Here is a 21,085-nt window from a genome sequence, read left to right on the forward strand (position 1 = left end):
GTCCTAAAAGTGCTTTGTGTCATTATTTCCCTCTACTGAGTGAATGTAGCTTTATAATATTACTAACTAGCTTTGAGTTCCTCAGATTTTTGTGCCCTCCAGCATCTGCAGGTGTTCAGCACCTTGAAAAATCAGGCCCAAGATGCCTGAAGATGGATAGCCAAAATCCAGAGTCACTCTTGAAATGATGCCTTTAGTAGCAATCTTATGGCCATATTCCACATCTTTGCATAACCTTCCCTTTTAGTGGTGAGGATTCAGCAGTGGATTAGGTTAGTCAGTACATCTGTAGACCTGTAATTAAACTTTCATTGGTCCCAAGTTACAGACTGTTGACAGTCCTGCTCTAGAATCCTATTTTAATTTCTCAGTGGTTGTCACCCTTAAAAGCTTTCCATTTGCTTGAGATAACATTACCTCTGTGTGGTGTTGACTGTACTTGATACCAGGAATAATGCAAGTATCAAAGTCATGTTATTTGCTTGTCTATGACAATCAAAAAGTCTTTACAAGGACAGCTACTGTCCATCAGTGTGAGCTGGAAATAACGCTGATAAAGTGGATTAGCTCCCAATTTGCATGTATCTTCTGTGTGAATCTGGACAATAAGCATATTTTATCCTTCTTGTCAAAATGTTTTTTCCTGGGTTGCCACTAAGTCACACTGCAATGTTTGACACAGCTGGCAATTTAAATTAAAAGCAACCCAGACTCAACATTTTCCAGATTTTTTTTTTAACTCAGACTGACTTGAAAAAAATTGCTTTATATGTGTTGAGTGCTTCATGTCCCTCCTTCAGGACCATGTTGCTGACCCTAATCCTTGTGTACATTGCCTTGACTATTCTAAGAGGGGTGGGCGAGATTCTGTGGCCTGCGCTGTGCAGGGGGTCAGACTAGATGATCATAATGGTCTCTTCTGACCTTAAAGTCTATGAGTCTATGACTAGCACATGCAGCCTGTCATCGAAAATTAAATCCGATATTTCAGCTTTGGTTTCCTTCAGAATGTTGGTTGTTTCCTTTTGTGGAGTATGTGTATATAACTCTGCCATGGCTGGCTTTCTTAAGTGCAGTCTGGGACCCAAACCTGGGAACAGAGGCCACAGAAAGCATTCAGAAAAGTACAGTCCAGATGGGTGAATCCTCTGGTTCTGCTCTTTTGTGGAATGCTTGGAGGCAGCAGCAGACTTGTCAGTCATGTCATATTGGACTAAACCAAAACCCTGGTTCTGAATTCACTGAACTTTTGGAAAGGCCAAACCTGGAGGGGAGCTTTGCAGCTAGGGCTTGTTCAACTCATAAAAACTGAGACATGACCAATACAGCATATTCTAGCAGCGCCTGACTCTAAAAGACCACATGCAGATTGAAGCTCCTGGTGGGTGCTATCGTATATGCTTGTGGCTCTGGTGCCTTTTCTTTTTAAAATTTTTTGTTAAGGATGCAGTAAATTAAACCGTCTTGTGTCTTGGTTGTCTGAGTTTGTCTGAGTTATTACTTGTTGGGGACTGAATTATAAATATTTTTTCTTCATCCTGGTACTGGTTTCCTGCCATGTTAGTGCTCCTAAGCTAATCTTTTGTTTTATTCATCTCTTGCAATTGACTAAAATATCCTGTTTTTAACAAGAGAGTGAAGATAGGCAATGATGGTTGTACCAAAGTTTCAGAGTATCTAAAGAAGATCACCACGACATAGACTGAACTGGTCCACACCACACAAGCATCCAAATGTTCTGGTAAATCTTACGTGAATATCTGCTGTAAAAGTTCTGTTCCTAACTTCTTTTTGGAAGTGCAGGTCATTATAACATCATGGCCCATCTCTATTCAATATTATTGCTTTGTTCCATAACATTGTTTAAAGTCTCTTAAGATTATCTCCACCCCATTCTGGAATGTTCCCAATGGAATAGCCTGCCAGAAAAAATTCTTCTGATAGAGTGCACATGAATGTGGATGTGTTGGGGGTGACAGAAGTATTTCCCTCAGGGACAATTTTCCTGGAGTTGCACAGACAGGAATAATAATTTTAAAGCAATAAAATAGCATGTAAGAGAATTAAAAATGAAAAAAATCATTTAAAATTCAGTGCCAGACAGATAATTATTCTGGGCAAGTCAGTGAGCCAAGATAGGTTTGTTTTATTACCTCCCCTTAATAAGAAGAAAAATATTGTAAAAAGTCTTACAGGCTCCATTAAACACCCCAGCAGTCTACCACCCCTATCCTGCTAATACCTATACAAGTGTGTTACGTGTTAATAGTCCCAGTGCATAAACTGAAGAATGTGTGTAGGTGGTTGCAGGAGTGGGCCTAAACTTGCTTATGAGAGACTGCTTCTTGGAATGGCATAGCGAGATTCAGGTACAAGATAGGAGTGAGGAAGAGCCAAGGTCTAATCCTGATTTTGACACTTACGTACTCTGTGATTTGTGCAACAACAACAAGGAGTCGGGTGGCAGTTTTAAGACTAACAAATTTATTAGGGCATAAGCTTTTGTGAAATACAGCTCACTTCTTCCGATGCTATTGGCAGGCTTCATTCAATATCAATAAAATGTAAGTGCCAAGTATTATAAGGAGAAAACCTTCAGAAATTGGCAGCGAACTAGAGGGCCCTAACAATATTTAAAACCTGCTCACGGGGTTCAGCAGTGATGCAGAAGAACTACATCACATCACTCAAGATGCTATCGCTTGGCTAGACGACTATACACATGCTAAATAAATAGAGAAGAGATTGCTTCTTGCTCACTACTTAATTCACTAGGTCATGTGGCTTTTGTGGGATCACTATCCCTAAAGTAAATTTTAGGATGTAATGTGTTATCTGTATTAAGCTATGCAGGTATCTTGCTGTATAATGAGATAGTGGACTGTGCTTTCACTCTACTGTACAGCTCTGCTTCTCTGTTTGGAAGCTAATGATTAGTGTGGGGTGGAATCCTTTGATAAGGTTTGAGAACTCAGCTGCACTTTTCTTGGAGTTATTATAGTAAGCTTCCCAAAAGTTTTGCTGTGGTAAACCTTTTATTTCATTTGTGGTATTAAAACTTCAGATTGGCATGTATTTATTTTCCATGTATTGCACCTTTGCTTCACATTTCTAAAAACTGCCTCTCTTCGGGGACAGCAGCCAGATTGTCATCAGTCACAGCAGCTGTTACAGGAGTCATACAGTGTGCGCTGTCCTGGAAACTTTACATGGAGTTCTTCTTAGTTTCAATAATCCTAAAATAATCCTCATTGAAAGTACTGTTTTATTCTTTGAGCATGTAAACATTAACAGTTTTTATTTCCTCTGTTTTGTTTGGGAGGGGGAGCTTAAAATCTTGTCTTATGGTAGGACATCTCATTCTAGCTTTCTAAATATATACAACTAGAAGATTTACTTGGTGGTGTTTGGGTCCCTAACTCAATTTTTGTTTTTTGAAAAATAAAATGAAATTGTGCATGCTTCATTTAAATCATTACTGTGGGGTGGAACTGGAAATGAAGAGGGGTTCAGTATGCAGGCTGTCCTGGGGAGAGAGGACAACCCCAGCTCTCTCTTACTGCAGCAGCCTGGGGCCAGGTGAGAAGCACTCTCCTAGCTATTGCAGCTTAAGTAGACAGCTGGAGAAGAGGTGCATGTCCCTTAACTAGGGCAGGTCTAGGTTAATCTGCTGCCCACACTCCCTAGCCAGAGTGAGGAATACAGCAGACTGTGCACTTTCCCCTCACTCCCTGATGAAGGGAAATAGCCAGCAGTTTTTCTCTACAAATGTGGGGGAGCTTCAGCCCTCTTTCTCTCCCTCCATCCATCCCCTCCATCTTCCCTGGGCGATAAGAGAATGGGGACTGCGGCAGTTCTGGATGTGGGAGGGGGGACTGCGGTAGTTCTGGATGTGGGAAGATAGTGCACCCCTAGCCAGCCCACCACATTCATCTGCCTGGTGAGTCTGTCTCTTTTCTGTATGGTTTTATGAAAAGCAACTCCATTCCAGGCACATCACATTTTCCTGGCACATCCAAACCCTTACCTTGCTTTATGTTATGATTAAGAGGAAGCTGTATACCATATTTGGTGGTCATAGCTGTTACCATTTAGGAGGAGTTCTTGAAAAGACAGACATGCACACACACACATATAAACAAACTCTCTCCAATATATAGTAGATAAATAATGGAAACCAATATTCACCTGATTTTAAAATGAGAACTGTGTTATAGAAGTGTGTTGTAGTTATATCAAAAGAAACTGTATCTATCTTCTGTAAACAAGTGTAAGATCCTGAAATTACCTGTCTTGTGAATGAGCCATTAAACAAATGTTTTCTGCTGTTCAATTAATGTTCTTTTATGAAAAAACTAGATTTACCCATTGTTGCTTGGATCCTTACATCAAATAAGTTTTGGTTTTCTTCATTTAAATCATTATTCAGAGGTGGGCAGGCTACCTTGGGGAGAGAAGACAACTCCCACCCTCTCTCAGTGCAGCAACTTGGAGTCAGGTGACAAGCTCCTGTTTATGGCCACTGCAGCTGTAGGGGGCACAGTTGGGGGAGGGGTGCATGTCCCTTCATTGGGGAACAGACAGGCAAACTCTGTGAATACAGCTATCCTTTTCTCAGTCCCTGCCCCCTGCTAGCTCCATAGGGTTATGGCTATCCAGGTCCCAATCTCTGGCCCCTTGCTGCCCTTTGTGGTCATTCTACAATATAACTCTTTCCTACCAGACCCCTCCCTTTCCATTTTCAGAGAAACAATTGAATTCCAGGCACATCCCATTGTCCTGGCAGAACCAAACCCTTAGCTTGCTTTAAGTAATGATAAGAGGAAGCTGCATATCAAATTGGTAGGCCTAGCAGTTACCTTTTAGGAGGCATTCTTGAACAAATGTACTTACAAACAGGCAGACAAATGCACATTTTCTAAAACACACACACACACTCACTGTAATTAGATACAAAAATCTAGGTTAAAAGAACATTATTCAAGTTAAAAAATCAATCACTCAAAAGTTAGGAATGCCATATTTAAAATTCCCTATGCTGCTTTTTTCTGCTTCCTTGTAAACATGGTAAAGGGATTTTTCCTCTGTTTTTTTTGCAAGAATTATATCAGAACAATTTCATTAAGCAGATGTGGCAAGAGGCCTGTATGCTTGCTATAGCAAGACACACATTTGGGATTTATTTGATGGAGAAAATGTTTAAAAAAATCATTTATTCTAGTGACAATGTTACTCTGTAATGCTGCTGAAGTTGATGTTATCTTGGATAATCTGCCTACAGGACTAGGCAGATTTTTACGCCGTTGACTGCCAGAAGGAATTTTGCGGTCTCGATTCAGTGTTCCATGCTCCTTCCTCTTCTGACCTTTCCATTTCTATGTTTTGTACTGCTTCGCAACCACACCATCTGCCATGTCCTGGGTATTCATAAAGTTGCTCTCATAGCCATCTGTGTTGATCAGTCCCATTCTCTTTTACATTGCACATAAGATATGTATTGTAGAATTTTTTTCTTGTGTTTAAAAAATACTGCAGTTGAGTTCAATGGAGAGAGGATTTCATCCCTGGACTTCATTGGCGGAAAAAGAGAATGGATGCTATTAATAATAATAGTGGGAAGAAAAATACCTTTTACAGACCACTGTTAGAATCCAATTTAAGTTCTCCAACATGGTGCTACTGAGACCTGAGGAAGTCTCCTAATTAGTCTCTCTTGTTAGCTGCAGCACAACCATGAGAGAGGATAAGAAGATCTGATGTCCCTGAGTGGTTGAATCTCTGATGTGTCACTGAGGGTGTGTCTAGACTACATGCCTCCGTCGACGGAGGCATGTAGATTAGCCAGATCGGCAGAGGGAAATGAAGCCGCGATTAAAATAATCGCGGCTTCATTTAAATTTAAATGGCTGCCCCGCTCTGTCGATCAGCTGTTTGTCGGCAGATCAGGGCAGTCTGGACGCGCCGCGCCGACAAAGAAGCCTTTCTTGATCGGCACAGGTAAACCTGGTTTCACGAGGCATGTCGACGGAGGCATGTAGTTTAGACGTACCCAGAGATTGGAGAAGTACACTATTGTCCTACAACAAAAGCTTCACTTTTTCATTTTCAGCTGTGCCATATCTCAGCCATGGAGATGTATTACATATAAAAAAATCTCATTGATATTGTGGCAAAGGTCCCTAGGACTATGGCTTTGATGGTGTTCCCTATAGAAAATAAAAAATCTTATAAGAGTCTGTTCAACTTGATGCCGGTTCTAAGAGAACAATCAAGAGATTTTTCTTTCTTGTTTTAAGACAAATTAATGTCTCTAAATGTAATAATGTAATCAGTGCAGGAAATAATTGCATCTTTCTGCTTCTATTTCAGAGATCCTGAATTATTTAAAGAATCCCTATTAGAAGTATCTGGATTGCATTTCTAAACTGACAAAAAGGCTTGGACTTCAAGATGCTTATAAAGGAATATCGTATTCCAATTCCAATGAGTGTGGAAGAGTATCGGATTGCCCAGCTGTACATGATACAGGTTAGTAATAGTTTAAACAGACACATAATGATAGACCCCGCTGATTTACAAAAATGTTATTTTGGTCTTTACTTGTGCAAAAAAGTGATGTCTTGAGGAGGAACGTAATCTGGAGTTTTTGGCAGACTTTTCTGCTTTTTTGAATTTAGTTTTGCTTTTCAAATATATTTGACCATCTTCTTTCAAGTTAAAGGCTGGAGCCTACTGTCCTTAAACTAGCAAAAATCCCTCTTTTCAAAGAAGAATTAGAAGTAAACAGATCTAGTACAAACTTGGGAAGTATCACACCTCTGGATAGAAGCTTCAGAGGGGTAGCCGAGTTAGTCTGTAACAGGAAAAACTTAACAACAAATAGTCTAGTAGCACCTTTAAGACTAACAAAACATGTAGATGGTATCATGAGCTTTTGTGATTACAACCCACTTCTTCAGATGTCCGAAGTGTTGGAAGTCCAGATCCAAGAATAAATAAGGGAAGGAAGAATGGAGGAGAGGAAGAAAAAAGAGACAGTGAGTAGATAAGCTTCAGAGAGCTAGCCAAGTTAGTCTGTAAGAGGAAAGACTTAAAAAACAACAAATAGTCTAGTAGCACCTTAAAGACTAAATAGTTACAAGAGATTGATAAGAACCATTAGTTTGCACTTGGAAAGGAAGATGACCAACACCAGATTCTACACAGACATCAAGAACCATTAGCATCTTCATTGGTTGGTTGATAATGTGCGAGCCATCGGATATCATGATTCATACCATTTGTGTGAGAATTAAACCTGTAAATGAAGTTAAACTCTAGTTCTTCTCTGTGTATTTGGCTTGTGGAATTGGTCTGAAACAAAACAGCAACTTGGAAATCCATTAATCAGCGTCCAGGAAGATTAAAGTGTTCTCCAACAGGATTTGTGTGTTGTCTTTTCGGATATCTGATTTGTGTCCATTAATTCTTTTCCGTACAGACTGTCCAGTTTGGCCAGTATACACTGCAGTGGGGCATTGCTGGCTATTGATGGCATAGAGGTTATTTCTATGTAGGGAGGCAGTGGACCTTAAATCTTAAGTGGAAAAATTAGTTCACTGTAACTTTCATGGCAAAGTGAAAATAGCTTAGTATATGACTTTAGTAACTAAACATACCATTTCTTCAATAATTGCATGTATGCACACATATCCTGACAGCACAAAATTTAGTTTTTATAACAGTTATGAAATATTTTCACAGCTTTTTAAAAAATAGAAAACAAAAGATTTGTTTTTGTAATATCAGTCTTCCATGTCTCCGCCCCTCCTAAAATTGGAAATCCCTTGTGATGATACATGGGGACCCAGCATTTAAGCTTATTAAAAAGGGAAATAAAATTACCAGTCTAATTTCATTGCCCATAAAACTGAAGAAAATGCAAAAATGTCCCCAATCCAGCAAAACACACCCACAGAACTTTGAGCACATAGAACAATTCCATTTTACTTCAGTGGGACCGCTGAAAGGCTTGCAGTTAAGCATGATCTTAACTATTTTGCTGGATTGGGACCAAAAATGAACAGCATAAATGGAGAAACATTATTCCAGATATGAGAAATTATTTTAATTATATTCATTTTTATTTTTACAGTGTCTCCTTTTTAAAAAAATCATTCCCAGACTTGACTACCAACCAGTGCACAGCATTATATATTTTTTCTGGCAGAAATATTTGAGTACATATATAAATTGATGAATGGGTTTGTAATTTAATATTAGCATGAATGAGTAAACATTTTTCTCAGGGACCTTAATTTCTTTATGGCTTCTCCTGAAGCTAAAATTGTTTTGAAAAACATCGTATACTTATTTTTCTCATGACTTTTTTTCTTTCACATTTAGATTAGATGTTTAAATAAAAATCATAGTAAGACGGGAAATGTATTAGCTATGCAAATGCAACAGCAGGCTAAAGAACCTGTTGAATGAAGAATGATCTCATTAGTGGGAGAGATTCAGCATACTCTTAGTTGGGTAGAACATTTGAATAACTTATGCCATACTAGTTGCTGCATCTCAAAAAATACATATTGCAATTGAATAAGGTATAGAGAAAGGCACAGAAATGATCTGGTGTATGGAACAGCTTCCGCCTGAGGAGAGATTAAAAAGACTGAAACTGTTCATCTTAAAAGAGAGATGACTTGTAGGCAGTGAAAGAGGTCTATAAAATCATGAATAGTATGGAAAAAAATGAAAAAGGAAGTGTTATTTACCTCTTCAAATAATGCATGAATCAGAGTCAATCAATTAAATTAATTGACAGCAGGCTTAAAACAAAAGGTAACTCTTCTTTTGCACAATGCACAAATTGCCTGGGGATTTTGTGAATGCCAGAAGGAAAACTGGGTTAAAAAATGATACATCCATGGAGGATAGGTTCATCCATGGCTATTAGTCAAGATGATCAGGGTGTGCTTCTAGGTCTGCCTAAACTGCTGACTGACCGAAGCTGGGCTTGGACAACACAAGATGGATCTTTTGATAATTTCCTGTTCTGTTTGATCCCTTTGCAGCTTCTAGCCACCGTGGGAAGATAAGATACTGGGCTAGATTAGCCATTGGTTTGACCCATTATGGCCATTCTTATGGAATACATCCTCAGATTACCAATATGTTGAATCAGAGTTGCTACCATGTTTAATATCTTTTAACTGTGAAATGTTTAGTTAGTGGAATTCTGCTGGTCTTATCTCAGAAGCCATTAACAAGATTTTATCAGATTAGTACAGAGCATATGATTCAATTTAATTGCCCAAAACCATTTTCAGGTGATATTTAAAGTGTAAAGTCTGAGCTCTGCCTTTTATCATGGCCTTGAACAAGGGGGTAGTGTGTATATAAGAACGAACATAAGAACGGCCGTACTGGGTCAGACTAAAGGTCCATCTAGCCCAGTAGCCTGTCTGCCAACAGTGGCCAGCACCACGTGCCCCAGAGAGGGTGGACCGAAGACAATGATCAAGCGATTTGTCTCCTGCCATTCTTCTCCAGCCTCTGACAAACAGAGGCCAGGGTCTCCACTTCTATTCCCTGGCTAATAACCTTTTATGGACCTAACCTCCATGAAATTATCTAGCTTCTCTTTAAACTCTGTTATACACCTAGCCTTCACAGCCTCCTCTGGCAAGGAGTTCCACAGGATGACTATACACTGTGTGAAGAAGAACTTTCTTTTATTAGTTCTAAACCTGCTACCCATTAATTTCATTTGGTGTCCTCTAGTTCTTCTATTATGGGAACTAATAAATAACTTTTCTTTATCGGCCCTCTCCACACCACTTGTGATTTTATATACCTCTATCATATCCCCCCTCAGTCTTCTCTTTTCTAAACTGAAAAGTCCCAGTCGCTTTAACCTCTCTTAATATGGGACCCGTTCCAAACCCCTAATCATTTTAGTTGCCCTTTTCTGAACCCTTTCCAAGGCCAAAATATCTTTTTTGACGTGAGGAGACTACATCGGTACACAGTATTCGAGATGTGGGCGTACCATAGTTTTATACAGGGGCAGTAAGATATTCTGGGTCTTATTTTCTATCCCTTTCTTAATAATTCCTAGCATCCTATTTGCCTTTTTGACCGCCGCTGCACACTGTGTGGAAGTTTTCAGAGAACTATCCAGGATAACTCCAAGATCTCTTTCCTGATTTGTTGTAGCCAAATTAGCCCCCATCATACTGTACGTATAGTTGGGGTTATTTTTCCCAATGTGCATTACTTTACACTTATCCACACTAAATTTCATTTTCCATTTTGTTGCCCAATCGCTCAGTTTGGTGAGATCTTCTTGGAGTCCCTCACAGTCTGCTTCTTTCTTGACTATCCTAAACAGTTTGGTTTCATCCGCAAACTTTAGCATCTCACTGCTTACCCCTTTCTCCAGATCATTTATGAAAAAGTTGAAAGGGATTGGTCCCAGGACTGACCCTTGGGGGACACCACTAGTTACCCCTCTCCATTCTGAAAATTTACCATTTATTTCTGCCCTTTGTTTCCTGTCTTTTAACCAGTTCTCAATCCACGAAAGGACCTTCCCCCTTATCCCATGGCAACGTAATTTACACAGGAGCCTTTGGTGAGGGACCTTGTCAAAGGCTTTCTGAAAATCTAAGTATACTTATCTACTGGATCCCCCTTGTCCGCATGTTTGTTAAGCCCTTCACAGAACTCTAATAGATTAGTAAGACAGGATTTCCCTTTACAGAAACCATGTTGACTTTTGTCCAACAAATTATGTTCTTCTACATGCCTCACAATTTTATTCTTTACTATTGTAATTTGCCCAGTACTGAAGTTAGACTTACCGGTCTGTAATTGCCAGGATTGCCTCTAGAGCCCTTTTTAACTATTGGTGTCATGTTGGCTACCTTCCAGTCATTAGGTACGGAAGCAATTTAAAGGATAGGTTACAAACCACAGATAATAGTTCAGCAATTTCCCATTTGAGTTCTTTTAGAACCCTTGGATGAATGCCATCCGATCCCAGAGATTGGTTAACATTAAGTTTTTCTATTTGTTCCAAAACCTCCTCTAATGACACTTCAATCCAGGACGGTTCCTCAGATTCATCACTTACGATGCAGATTTGGGAATCTCTCTAATGTCCTCAGCTATGAAGACTGAAGCAAAGAAATCATTTAGTTTATCCGCAATGGCTTTATCATCCTTGATTGCTCCTTTTATATCTCGATCATCTAGGGGACCCACAGGTTTTTTAGCAGGCTTCCTGCTTCTAATGTACTTAAAAAACATTTTGTTATTTCTTTTTGAGTTTTTGGCTAGCTGTTCCTCAAAATCTTTTTTTGCTTTTCTTATTACATTTTTACACTTGATTTGCCAGTGTTTATTTTCCTTTCTATTGATCTCACTAGGATTAGACTTCCACTTCTTAAAATATGCCTTTTTGTCCCTCAGTGCTTCTTTTACATGGTAGCTAAGCCATGGTGACTCTTTTTTAGGTCTCTTGCTATGTTTTTTAATTTGGGGTATACATTTAAGTTGGGCCTCTATTATGGTGTCTTTAAAAAGGATAGAGCAGTCTGGGTGGGTGGCAGAGTGGCACTGTATGTGAAAGATAATGTAGACTAAAATGAAATAAAAATATTAAATGAATCAACATGTTCAATAGAATCGCTATGGATAGTAATTCCATGCTCCAATAACAAGAAATTAGCAGTAGGGATATATTATCGACCACCTGACCAGGACAGCGATACTGACATTGAAATACTGAGGGAGATTAGAGAGGCTACCAAAATAAAGAACTGTATAATAATGGGGGATTTTAATTATCCCCATATTGACGGGATACATGTCACCTCAGGAAGAGAAGCAGAGATAAAATTTTTCAATGGCTTAAATGACTTGGAGCATCCGGTACAGGAACCCACAAGGGGAGAGGCAATTCTCGATTTAGTCCTGAGTGGAGCGCAGGATCAGATCCAGGAGATAACCGTTACAGGACCGCTTGGAAATAATGACCATAATATAATAACATTTAACATTCCTGTGGTGGGAAGAACACCTCAGCTGTCCAGCACTCTGGCATTTAATTTCAAAAAGGGGAATTACATAAAAATGAGGAGGTTAGTTAAACAGAAATTAAAAGGCACAGTGACTAGAGCCAAATCCCTGCAAGCTGCATGGAAACTTTTTAAAGACACCATAATAGAAGCAGACAAATAAGCAGTGGCAAATTTTTAAAGTGCTTCTACACAAATGCTAGGAATCTGACTAATAAGATGGGTGAACTAGAGTACTTTGTGTTAAAGGAGGAGATTGACATAATAGGCATCACTGAAACCTGGTGGAATGAGGAAATCTGTGGGACACAATCATACCGGGATATAAAATATATCGAAAGGATAAGGGAGTAGTATTTCCTTCCTTTTATTAAAATGTGTCTTTAGTTGCACCGAGCCCAGTTTTAAATTTTATTATACAGAGCACTGTACAAATGCTGCACTAGAGTTATAATCATACCAGTTTTTTTTTAGAGGAGCTAGATGTCCAGCACTGCAAAAGTGAAAGGGAATTTATAGGAATTTTTGTTCATGAAGAGTATATTTGGCTTCGGTGATCCTTAAATACATGCTTGACCGTAAGCATGTGCTGTGGTGCTTTCCTGAATAAGGGTGGAATTGTTCATCGGCTTCAAGTTAAGCAAATGCAAGTCACGTTTTTTAAGAGCAAGGGGAAGTTTTATTCATGTTAGAAGTCTGTTGAAATCTATTGGTAAAGTTTTCAAGAGTGCCTAAATGGTGTGGGTGCTTTTGTAAATTTCACCCTGTGATGCTAAGTATTTGAGGGTTTGCAGAATCAGGCCCAAAATAATTGCCATTTTTCTTAAGAGGAATTTCTCTTGATTCTCTCCCTCTCCCCAACTTATTCACACAGTGTATGGAGAGGCCAAGTTTTACATTTGGAAGAAGCAGCTCCTGTTGGAATTTTTGAAAAAGATTCCCCTTCAGTTTGCAACAAGCTCATCCCATTCCTACGGAGAACAAAATGTTCTCTCAGCTGCTTCTATGGGGCATACCTGGGAGGTCGACAAATGCCTTTGATGTCGACCGCGGAGCGTCCAGACTACCGCGCTGAGCCGACAAACAGCTGATCGGCTCAGCGCAGCAGCCATTTAAATTTTAATGAAGCAGCGATTATTTAAATCGCCGCTTCATTTTCCTATGCCGGGTAGTCTAATCTACATGCCTCTGTTGCCAGAGACATGTAGTCTAGACGGACCCTTAGAATGTTGTGTGGTAAATGTACACTAGATAGGAGCAATAAACGTGTAAAGGATGAGATTTTGACATAATTCTTGGCTCATTCTGTGCCATTGGCTGCCCAAGGCAGGAATAAATTGTCTTGCATCTCCTGTACTCCTTATTGTCTTACATGTCCTATATTTTCTGGGTTCCCTAGGCTGAAGTGAATTAATGACCAGTTTCTTAGAGGCTTGTTGTTTTTCCGTGAGTATCACTTTTGCTGCTTCTGAATCTTTCTCTGTGGAGACAGTGGTTTCAGTACACAGAGTAGCACATAGATTATTCCGTAAATCAGTTAATTTTATATTATAGCAATGAGCTTAATGGGTCCTTGACCTGCTTGCAAGACGAACTGAACTACATTGTTTTTTGTTTTTTTTTCTCAATTAGATTTGAGACTGTCAATATAAGTATTTCCATGGGGAATATTTCCATGACACTTGTCAACATGTTCAGTTCAGGAAATCTTGTTTTATCTATAATAGGACAGATAGGATAATACTGTCTTTCTCTATATACAGCTTTCTTATCTTCACATGTCGTTGTTTTGATGATGGTCTTATTTCTCTCTCGTTTGCTTTTTTTAAACCAAACAGATTTTTTTAATTTAAACTCCTAACCAATAATTTCCTTTTTTACAACAGTTTCCTTTATTCACAAACTGAGAAAATATTGCAAGGTAGTGAAATCATTCTCAGAACCTTTTTTTAGGCATTTTATTCGTATCATTTTCATACTGATCTCTTATCATCCTTTGATTTGACCAGAGCATCTTTGTGAGTCAAGCTCCATTTGTTTTTAAATGAGATCACAGCAATGAGGGCTTGTTTTTTCGCATACTTGCCATACTTTGTCCTGCCATAAGATGGCTAGGGGGAGCAGATATCAAGATATGAAGTTTGTGGAGGTTCTCTTCCCCAAAATCACTGACTATGCAGGAGGGCAAACACTGTGAATGCCACATGGGTCACCTTCCTTTGGAGAAGTGCTGGAAGCAAAGCTTCCTAGAAATGTGAGGATGGGGGTGGGAGGCACCGGTGTCCAGTCTATGGTGCCATCCCCAATCAGCTTTTTCTCCCAAGGCCTTGCCTTCGCTCAGCCTCTTCTCTAGGCTCTGCCTGCCCATCACTTGCTTCTCTCTGCCATGGAGAGTGTGTAGCCTGCTGTCAGGCAGAGAAGAGTGATCAGTGGGCAGACCATGGGGAAGGAGACCGAGTGAAGGTGGCTGCTGGGCCCCCCCTACTCCTGTATGAAAATTCCTGTGCTCACTTGGAAGCCTCCCCAAATGGAAGACTCATGTGCCCCCTATGATATCAAGCACTTCTTTTGTATGCTACCAGCATTTTTCTGTGCTAAGAAAATAGAAATGTAATAATACTTGATTGTTCAAAACTTTCTCCTGCTACCAAATGAGATGGTGCTCTAGGTGGAGTTTGCTCTTAATAACCCAAGGACTAATAGCTTTGCACAAGTTGCCATGATGCACTTGGGGAACTGCAGTCTTGGGTGGGTAAGTGCATATTCCTGTCTTGGCAAAGGAGGAACTTGGCCCAAGAGAACTCTTCAAAGGCCAGAGGCTACAAAGTAGAACCACCATTTCTGTGAGTCTTTGTGAAATGGTTCACGCTACCAAGTGGTTATGGAGATTCCTGCTCCAAAAGCCCAAGTGGACATTTCTCCATGGAAAGAGGAAATCCAGAGTGAGAAATGCCTTAACCAGCCTCCTTTGATCTTCAACACAAACTGCTTACTTGTGCTTAAAAGGACTTCAAAGCATACAATAAATCTGAGTTGAGGTTTATTTTGGTTCTGTTTTCATTTGTTGCCACTTGAAACCATACTGAGCGTTTAAAACATTTATCTAATTCTTTTTTTTCAATCTTTACAGGAGTTTGCCATCCCTAATCCTTATCAGGGGATGGACAGTGTTATTGTAATCCACCCTCAACAAACACTGTAAACTTGAATCCTTTTTGCTGTTTTGTAAACGCTTGTATTCTGCGGTATCTTGACCCCTTCATCATGAAGATCACTGTATCATTAGATAAAGTTCAGTCCAATCGTCATTTCCATGTTAATTGTACTGGAGTTCTTATATGCCCTGGGATTCCATGAGGTCTTACTCTTGTGACCCTGAAATGGAGAGAGATTTACATTTGATATTAAATTGTTTTTTAAAATCTGGGTTCATAACTTTCTTTCTTTACAAATAACCATAGATATATCTAGCTCTAAGCTGTTTCCTGTGGATAGATGTAATTTTCTTTGGAAGAAGACATATTTGAAGAATATTTCTTTTTTATCTTCTGGACCTTGACATTTGCCTTTTGAGGATTAAAGTTATTTGAAACTGATCCATAAAGGCCTTGAACTAAGAATCATAACACCTGGCACTCTCTTTGGCACTTCATGGATGTGATCTTGCAAAACATTCTGTTAAGGAGATGGTTATTTGTAGCACCTAGAGATCAGAATCTCTCTGCTAGGCACATCATACAGAATACAAGGAGCTTTGTGGGCTCTTATCTCCTCTTAGAATCGGCCCTTTCATATAAGATTGTCAAAGCTGTTGGAAATATTTGCTAATTAAGCCTCAACTCTCCAGTGTGGGTTTCTTTAGAGTTGAAAAGCAGCAGTGGTCTGAATCCCTGCCACTACTCATGGCCAAGTGGCCCAGTAGCTATTAGTGTCTTACCTAGGAAGTTCATCTGAGATTGTGGCAGTTTAAAGCTATTTAAAAAACACTAATGGAAAACTGACGATTATGGCTGAACTAAATAAGTCAGGAAGTTCAGCTCAGTCAAAGCAAAAGTGGGACATCAGCTTTTAATATTCAGTCCACTGCTTTCTACTGTGATGCAGTATGTTTTGCTATTGAGTTGAGACAATGTCCACTGAAATTTACTAGCCATTCCTGTTACCTAGCAATAATGAAGGGCCTTCTCACATGAAAAGCCAACTTGTTCTTTAATCCTATTGGAGAATTCTGGGGAAGTGCCAGAACTTGTCCCTGGCATGAGTGCAGTGTTCTTCTCTCACCACTTAATTATAATGAAAATTTGTATAGTTTCACAGCACTATGTGGATAATACTCACAGCATACCTTCAAAATGCTGATAAATAAGGATTATTTTCCCTACTTTGCAAATAGGGACATGGAGTAATTAAATTACTTGTTCAAGGCTACCAAGAGAGTTGAACTGGTTATAGAATTTAAGAATTTCTAGCCTCATACTTGATTTCTTAGTTCTTTTGAGGTCATTCTTTGGCAACCAGTTTTCCTATGTTGACGCAAGTCCTTACAGTGTCACCTTTTAAATGATCTGGACAAGGCTTAGAGTAATCCTGGAAACATAGGTTATGAAAACCTCAGACCTTGTTTTATATTTTAACTCTTTTGGAATCTTTTAGCTTTACCTAATCTGGGCTTTCTGTGGGACTCATGGAAGGAAATCCCTATACAGATATGTGTGTATGTTCTTTCTGTCTCACTGTAGGCTCCTCTTGGCTAGCTCTTTCCTATTTTGGCTTCTGCTCAGACCATTTGGCACATTGACTTGCCTGTCAAGTCAATAATTTGTTGCGTTCTTGGAAAAGCAGTCAGTGCTCTCAAGAGTGAAAATCCTATCTCATTTGTGCTGTGCCTGTCCACTTGATTCATCTTGACTCTTGATTTTCTTTCTCCATATGTACTGTGGATTCTAGCGTTCTTTGATATTATGTAGTTGGGAAAACAGAGACTTGGTAGAATAATATGCATGATTGGAATATTGGTATAGAAGGGTACAGCTTGCTCAGACAGGACAGGTTTGGGAGATGCTGCCTTATATATTAAAAATGTATATACTTGGACTGAGGCTAGTATGGCTGTAGGAGACAGACTTGTTGAGACTCTCTGAGTAAAGTTAAAAGGGGTAAAAAACAAGTGTGATGTTATGGCAGGCATCTATTACAGACCTCCAAACAAAGCAGAAGAGTGGATAAGGCTTTTTTTTTTTAAGTAACTAACAATCATCCAAAGCGTAAGATTTGGTGGTTATGTGGACTTCAGCTATCCAAACATCTGTTGGGAAAAAGACACAAGCAGAACACAGATTATCCAACAAATTCTGGAAATGCATTGGAGACAGTTTTTTATTTCAGAAGATGGAGAAAGCTGCTAGAGGGGAGGCTGTTCTATATTTGATGTTAACAAATAGGGAGGAACTAGTTGAGAATTTAACAGTGGAAGGTAGCTTGGATGAAAGTGAACATGAAATAATACAGTTTGTGATTCTAAGAAATGTTAGGAAGGAGAATAGCAAAATAAAGGCAATGAATTTCATGAAGGCAGACTTTAGCAAACTCAGGGAGCTAGAAGGTAAAGTAAGAGGAAAAACAATTGAAGACAGTTGACCATTTTTCAAAGAGACGATGTTGATGGTACAAGAACAAACTATTCCACTGTGAAGAAAAGATAGGAAGATTGCCCAGAGACCACCTTGGCTTACCCAGAAGATCTTAGTGATCTTAAAATAAAAAAGGAGTCCTTCAAAAAGTGGTAACTAGGTCAAATTGCAAAGGACGAATATAAGCAACACAAGAACGTAGGAGTAAAATTAGAAAGGCAGAGGCACAAAACGAGCTCAGTCTAGCTAGGGACATAAAGGGTAGCAAGAAAACATTCCACAAATGTATTAGAAGCAACAAGAAACTAAGGACAGAGTAGACCCATTGCTAATTGAAAAGGGAAAAACAATAACAGAAAATGTAGAAATGGCAGAGATACTTAAAAACTTATTTGTTTTGATTTTCACCAAAAAGGTTGGTGGTGATTAGACACCTACCATAGTATATGCTGGAGAAAAGGAGGTAGGTACAGAAATTAAAATAGGAAATGAACAAGTTAAAATTACTGTAAGAAGTTAGATGTATTCAAGTCACCAGGACCGGATGAAATGCATCCCAGAATATTCAAAGATCTGATTGAGGAAGTATTGGAGCAATTTACTATCATCTTTGAAAAGTCATGGGAGATTGGAGAGATTACAGAAGATTGGAAAAGGACAAATATAGTGCCCATCTATAAAAAGTGAAATAAGTACAATCCAGGAAACTACAGACCAGTCAATTTCACTTCTGTGCCAGGAAAGAAAATGGGAACCAATAATTAAGGAATTAATCTGCAAACACCTGGAAGATAATAATGTGATAGGTAACAGTCAGCATGGATTTGTAAAGAATAAATCATGTCAAACCAACCTGATGGCATTCTTTGATAAAATAACAAGCCTTGTGGATAAGAGGGAAGCGATAGATGTGGAACACCTAGACTTTAGTAAAGCATTTGATAGTGTTTCATGATTTTCTTATAAATAAACTAGGGAAATACGAACTAGACAATGCTTCTATAAACTGGGTGCATAAGTGGTTGAATAACAGTTCTCATTGAATGGTTATCAATAGTTCAGTCGTACTGGAAGGGTGTAACAAATGGGGTTCCACAAGAATCAGTTTTGGGACTGGTCCTGTTATCTTCAACAACATTTTAGGTAACGGAATATAGAGTACTTGTAAAGTTTACAGATGGTACCAAGCTGGGAGAGGTTGTAAGTGCTTTACAGAAGGGGGGAATTAATTCAAAATGATCTGGATAAATGGTCTGAGGTAAATAAGATGAAATTCAATAAGGACAAATGCAAAGTACTCCACTTAGGAAGGATCGGTTTCACATATACAGAATGGGAAGCAACTGTCTAGGAAAGAGTACTGCAGAAAGGGATCTGGGGTTCATAGTGGACCACAAGCTAAATGAGTCGACAATTTGACACTGTTGCAAAAAAAGCAAACATTCTAGAACGCATTAACACTAATGTTGTAAGCAAGGCACGAGAAGTAATTCTCCTGCTCTACTCTGTGCTGATTAGGTCTCATTTGGGGTATTGTCCAATTCTGGGTGCCACACTTCAGGATAGATGTGGACAAATTGGAGAATGTTCAGAGAACTACAAAAATGATTAAATGTCTAAAAAATATGACCTTTGAGGGAAGACTAAAAGAATGAGTTTTCTATCACTAAAAGAATGAGGTTAGTTTAGTTTGGAAAAGAAAAGATTGAGAGTGGACATAACAGCTGTCAAATTCCTTAAAAGGGTGTTACAAGGAGGATGGAGAAAAAATATTTTTCTTAACCTCTGATGATAGGACAAGAAGCAATGGGCTTAAATTGCAGCAAGGAAGGTTTAGATGGGACATTAGAAATGTCAGGATGGGTTAAGCTCTGGAATAAATTGTCTAGGGAGGGTGTGAAATCACCATCATTGGAGATTTTTAAGAGCAGGTTAGATAAATATCTGTTAAGGATGGTCTAGATCAGTGGTCACCAACCAGTAGATTGGGATCTACCAATAGATTTTGTAACCTCTGACAGGATCCTGACTGGTTTGGCTGGGAAGCTATCAAGCGCTGGCACTTCAGTTACTCCTCCACCCACTGTCCTGCTGCTCCTGCCCTCTGCCTTGGAGCTGCCTCTTGGGAGCCTTCTGCTTGCTGTGCAGGGTGTGGAAGGGAGAAGAATGGGGGCACTGATGTCAGGGTGTCCATCCTTCCCCCCACTTCTGTACACCATCTCTACACAGAGAGAAGGGGATGGAGGAAGCTTGGCAATGCAAATCTCGTCAGGCTCACACAGTGTGTGTGTCTATCATTCTCACAATCACACACTGACCTTCACTCTCATCTCCTGACCCAATACGTACATGGCTGGTTGCTCCTACTTTTACTGCTCACAAAGTGGGTTATTTTTGGTTTTTGACTGGTATGTGCAGTTTGTAACTTTAATTTCTCTCTTACGCTTACATTTAATTTAATTCTTTGAGTAGTGAGTTGTAAAATGCCAAATCTGTTGTGACTGGAGTCATTATTCCTATGGTAATTGTGCTCCTGACAGGGGTTGGTATGTCCCTGTAGCCCCTGAGAAGGGCAGAGCAGGGGGGTCTCCATATGCTGTCCCTGCCTGCGGACACCACTTCTGCAGCTCCCATTGATCAATAATGGAGAATAGTGGCCAGTAGATTTTCAGTGCCTGTAGATGAGGGGCAGCACATGGAGCCAGTGTTGTATATGCCAGCTGTTTTCAGGAGTGGTACAGGGCCAGAGCAGGAGTAAGCCCACCTTAACTCCACTGCTCCATCCCTGGGGCAGCTCTCCAGCCACTCCCAGGGTTGGCCTGGGGGAGGGACTCAAGCCCCTAACTCTGCACTCCCCAAGCGAATGTCATATCCCTTAGACCACTCCAGAACCCACCCTGCCTCCACAGGGTCCTTTATCCTGCTTTCCTAATTTAGGAGCCAGGTCCATCTCTGGAGCAGCTGGGGCAGGCTGCTGAACTGGGTAGAGCCCACCGTCTTGCACTCCCCAGGCAAATCCCTGCCCTATCCCCAAGTTCACTGGACAGCCCACTTTACTTCCCTACTTTCAGCGGGTCCCTTATCCTGCTTTCCTAATGCAGGAACCAGCTCCATCCCTGGGGCAGCTGGTGTTGGCTGTCTGGTCATTCCCAGGGTGGGAGGGACTTGAGGTACTGAAAGGGAAGCGGGGAGAGAGACTTGAACCCACCACCCTTGAACCCACTCCCCAAGCAAAGCCATATCCCCATGGCGACTCCAGATCCCACTCTACTGCTGAACCTTCACGGTATTCCTTATCCTGCTTTCCTAATGTGGGAACCAGCTCCATTCCCGGGGCAACCTGTGCTGGCTGTCCGGCTACTCCCAGGGTGGGAGGGGAAGGAGGTG

General features: G+C 40.0%; 1 protein-coding gene across 10 annotated transcripts in view; it reads left to right on the forward strand.

The window, feature by feature from the left end:
* The window catches only part of PITPNM2 (phosphatidylinositol transfer protein membrane associated 2), a 264,295-nt gene that overhangs the window by 135,046 nt on the left and 108,164 nt on the right, over positions 1–21,085 (forward strand). For all 10 annotated transcript variants that reach the window (XM_075898565.2, XM_075898562.2, XM_075898568.2 and 7 more), the window contains exon 3: positions 6,370–6,528. In XM_075898565.2, coding sequence (XP_075754680.1) covers positions 6,451–6,528 — 78 coding nt within the window. In that variant the 5' untranslated portion in view covers positions 6,370–6,450. The remainder of the gene's footprint in view (positions 1–6,369; positions 6,529–21,085) is intronic.

Source organism: Pelodiscus sinensis, chromosome Z, assembly GCF_052426305.1.
Source record: "Pelodiscus sinensis isolate ZL-2025 chromosome Z, ASM5242630v1, whole genome shotgun sequence".
Classification (NCBI taxonomy): Eukaryota; Metazoa; Chordata; order Testudines; family Trionychidae; genus Pelodiscus; species Pelodiscus sinensis.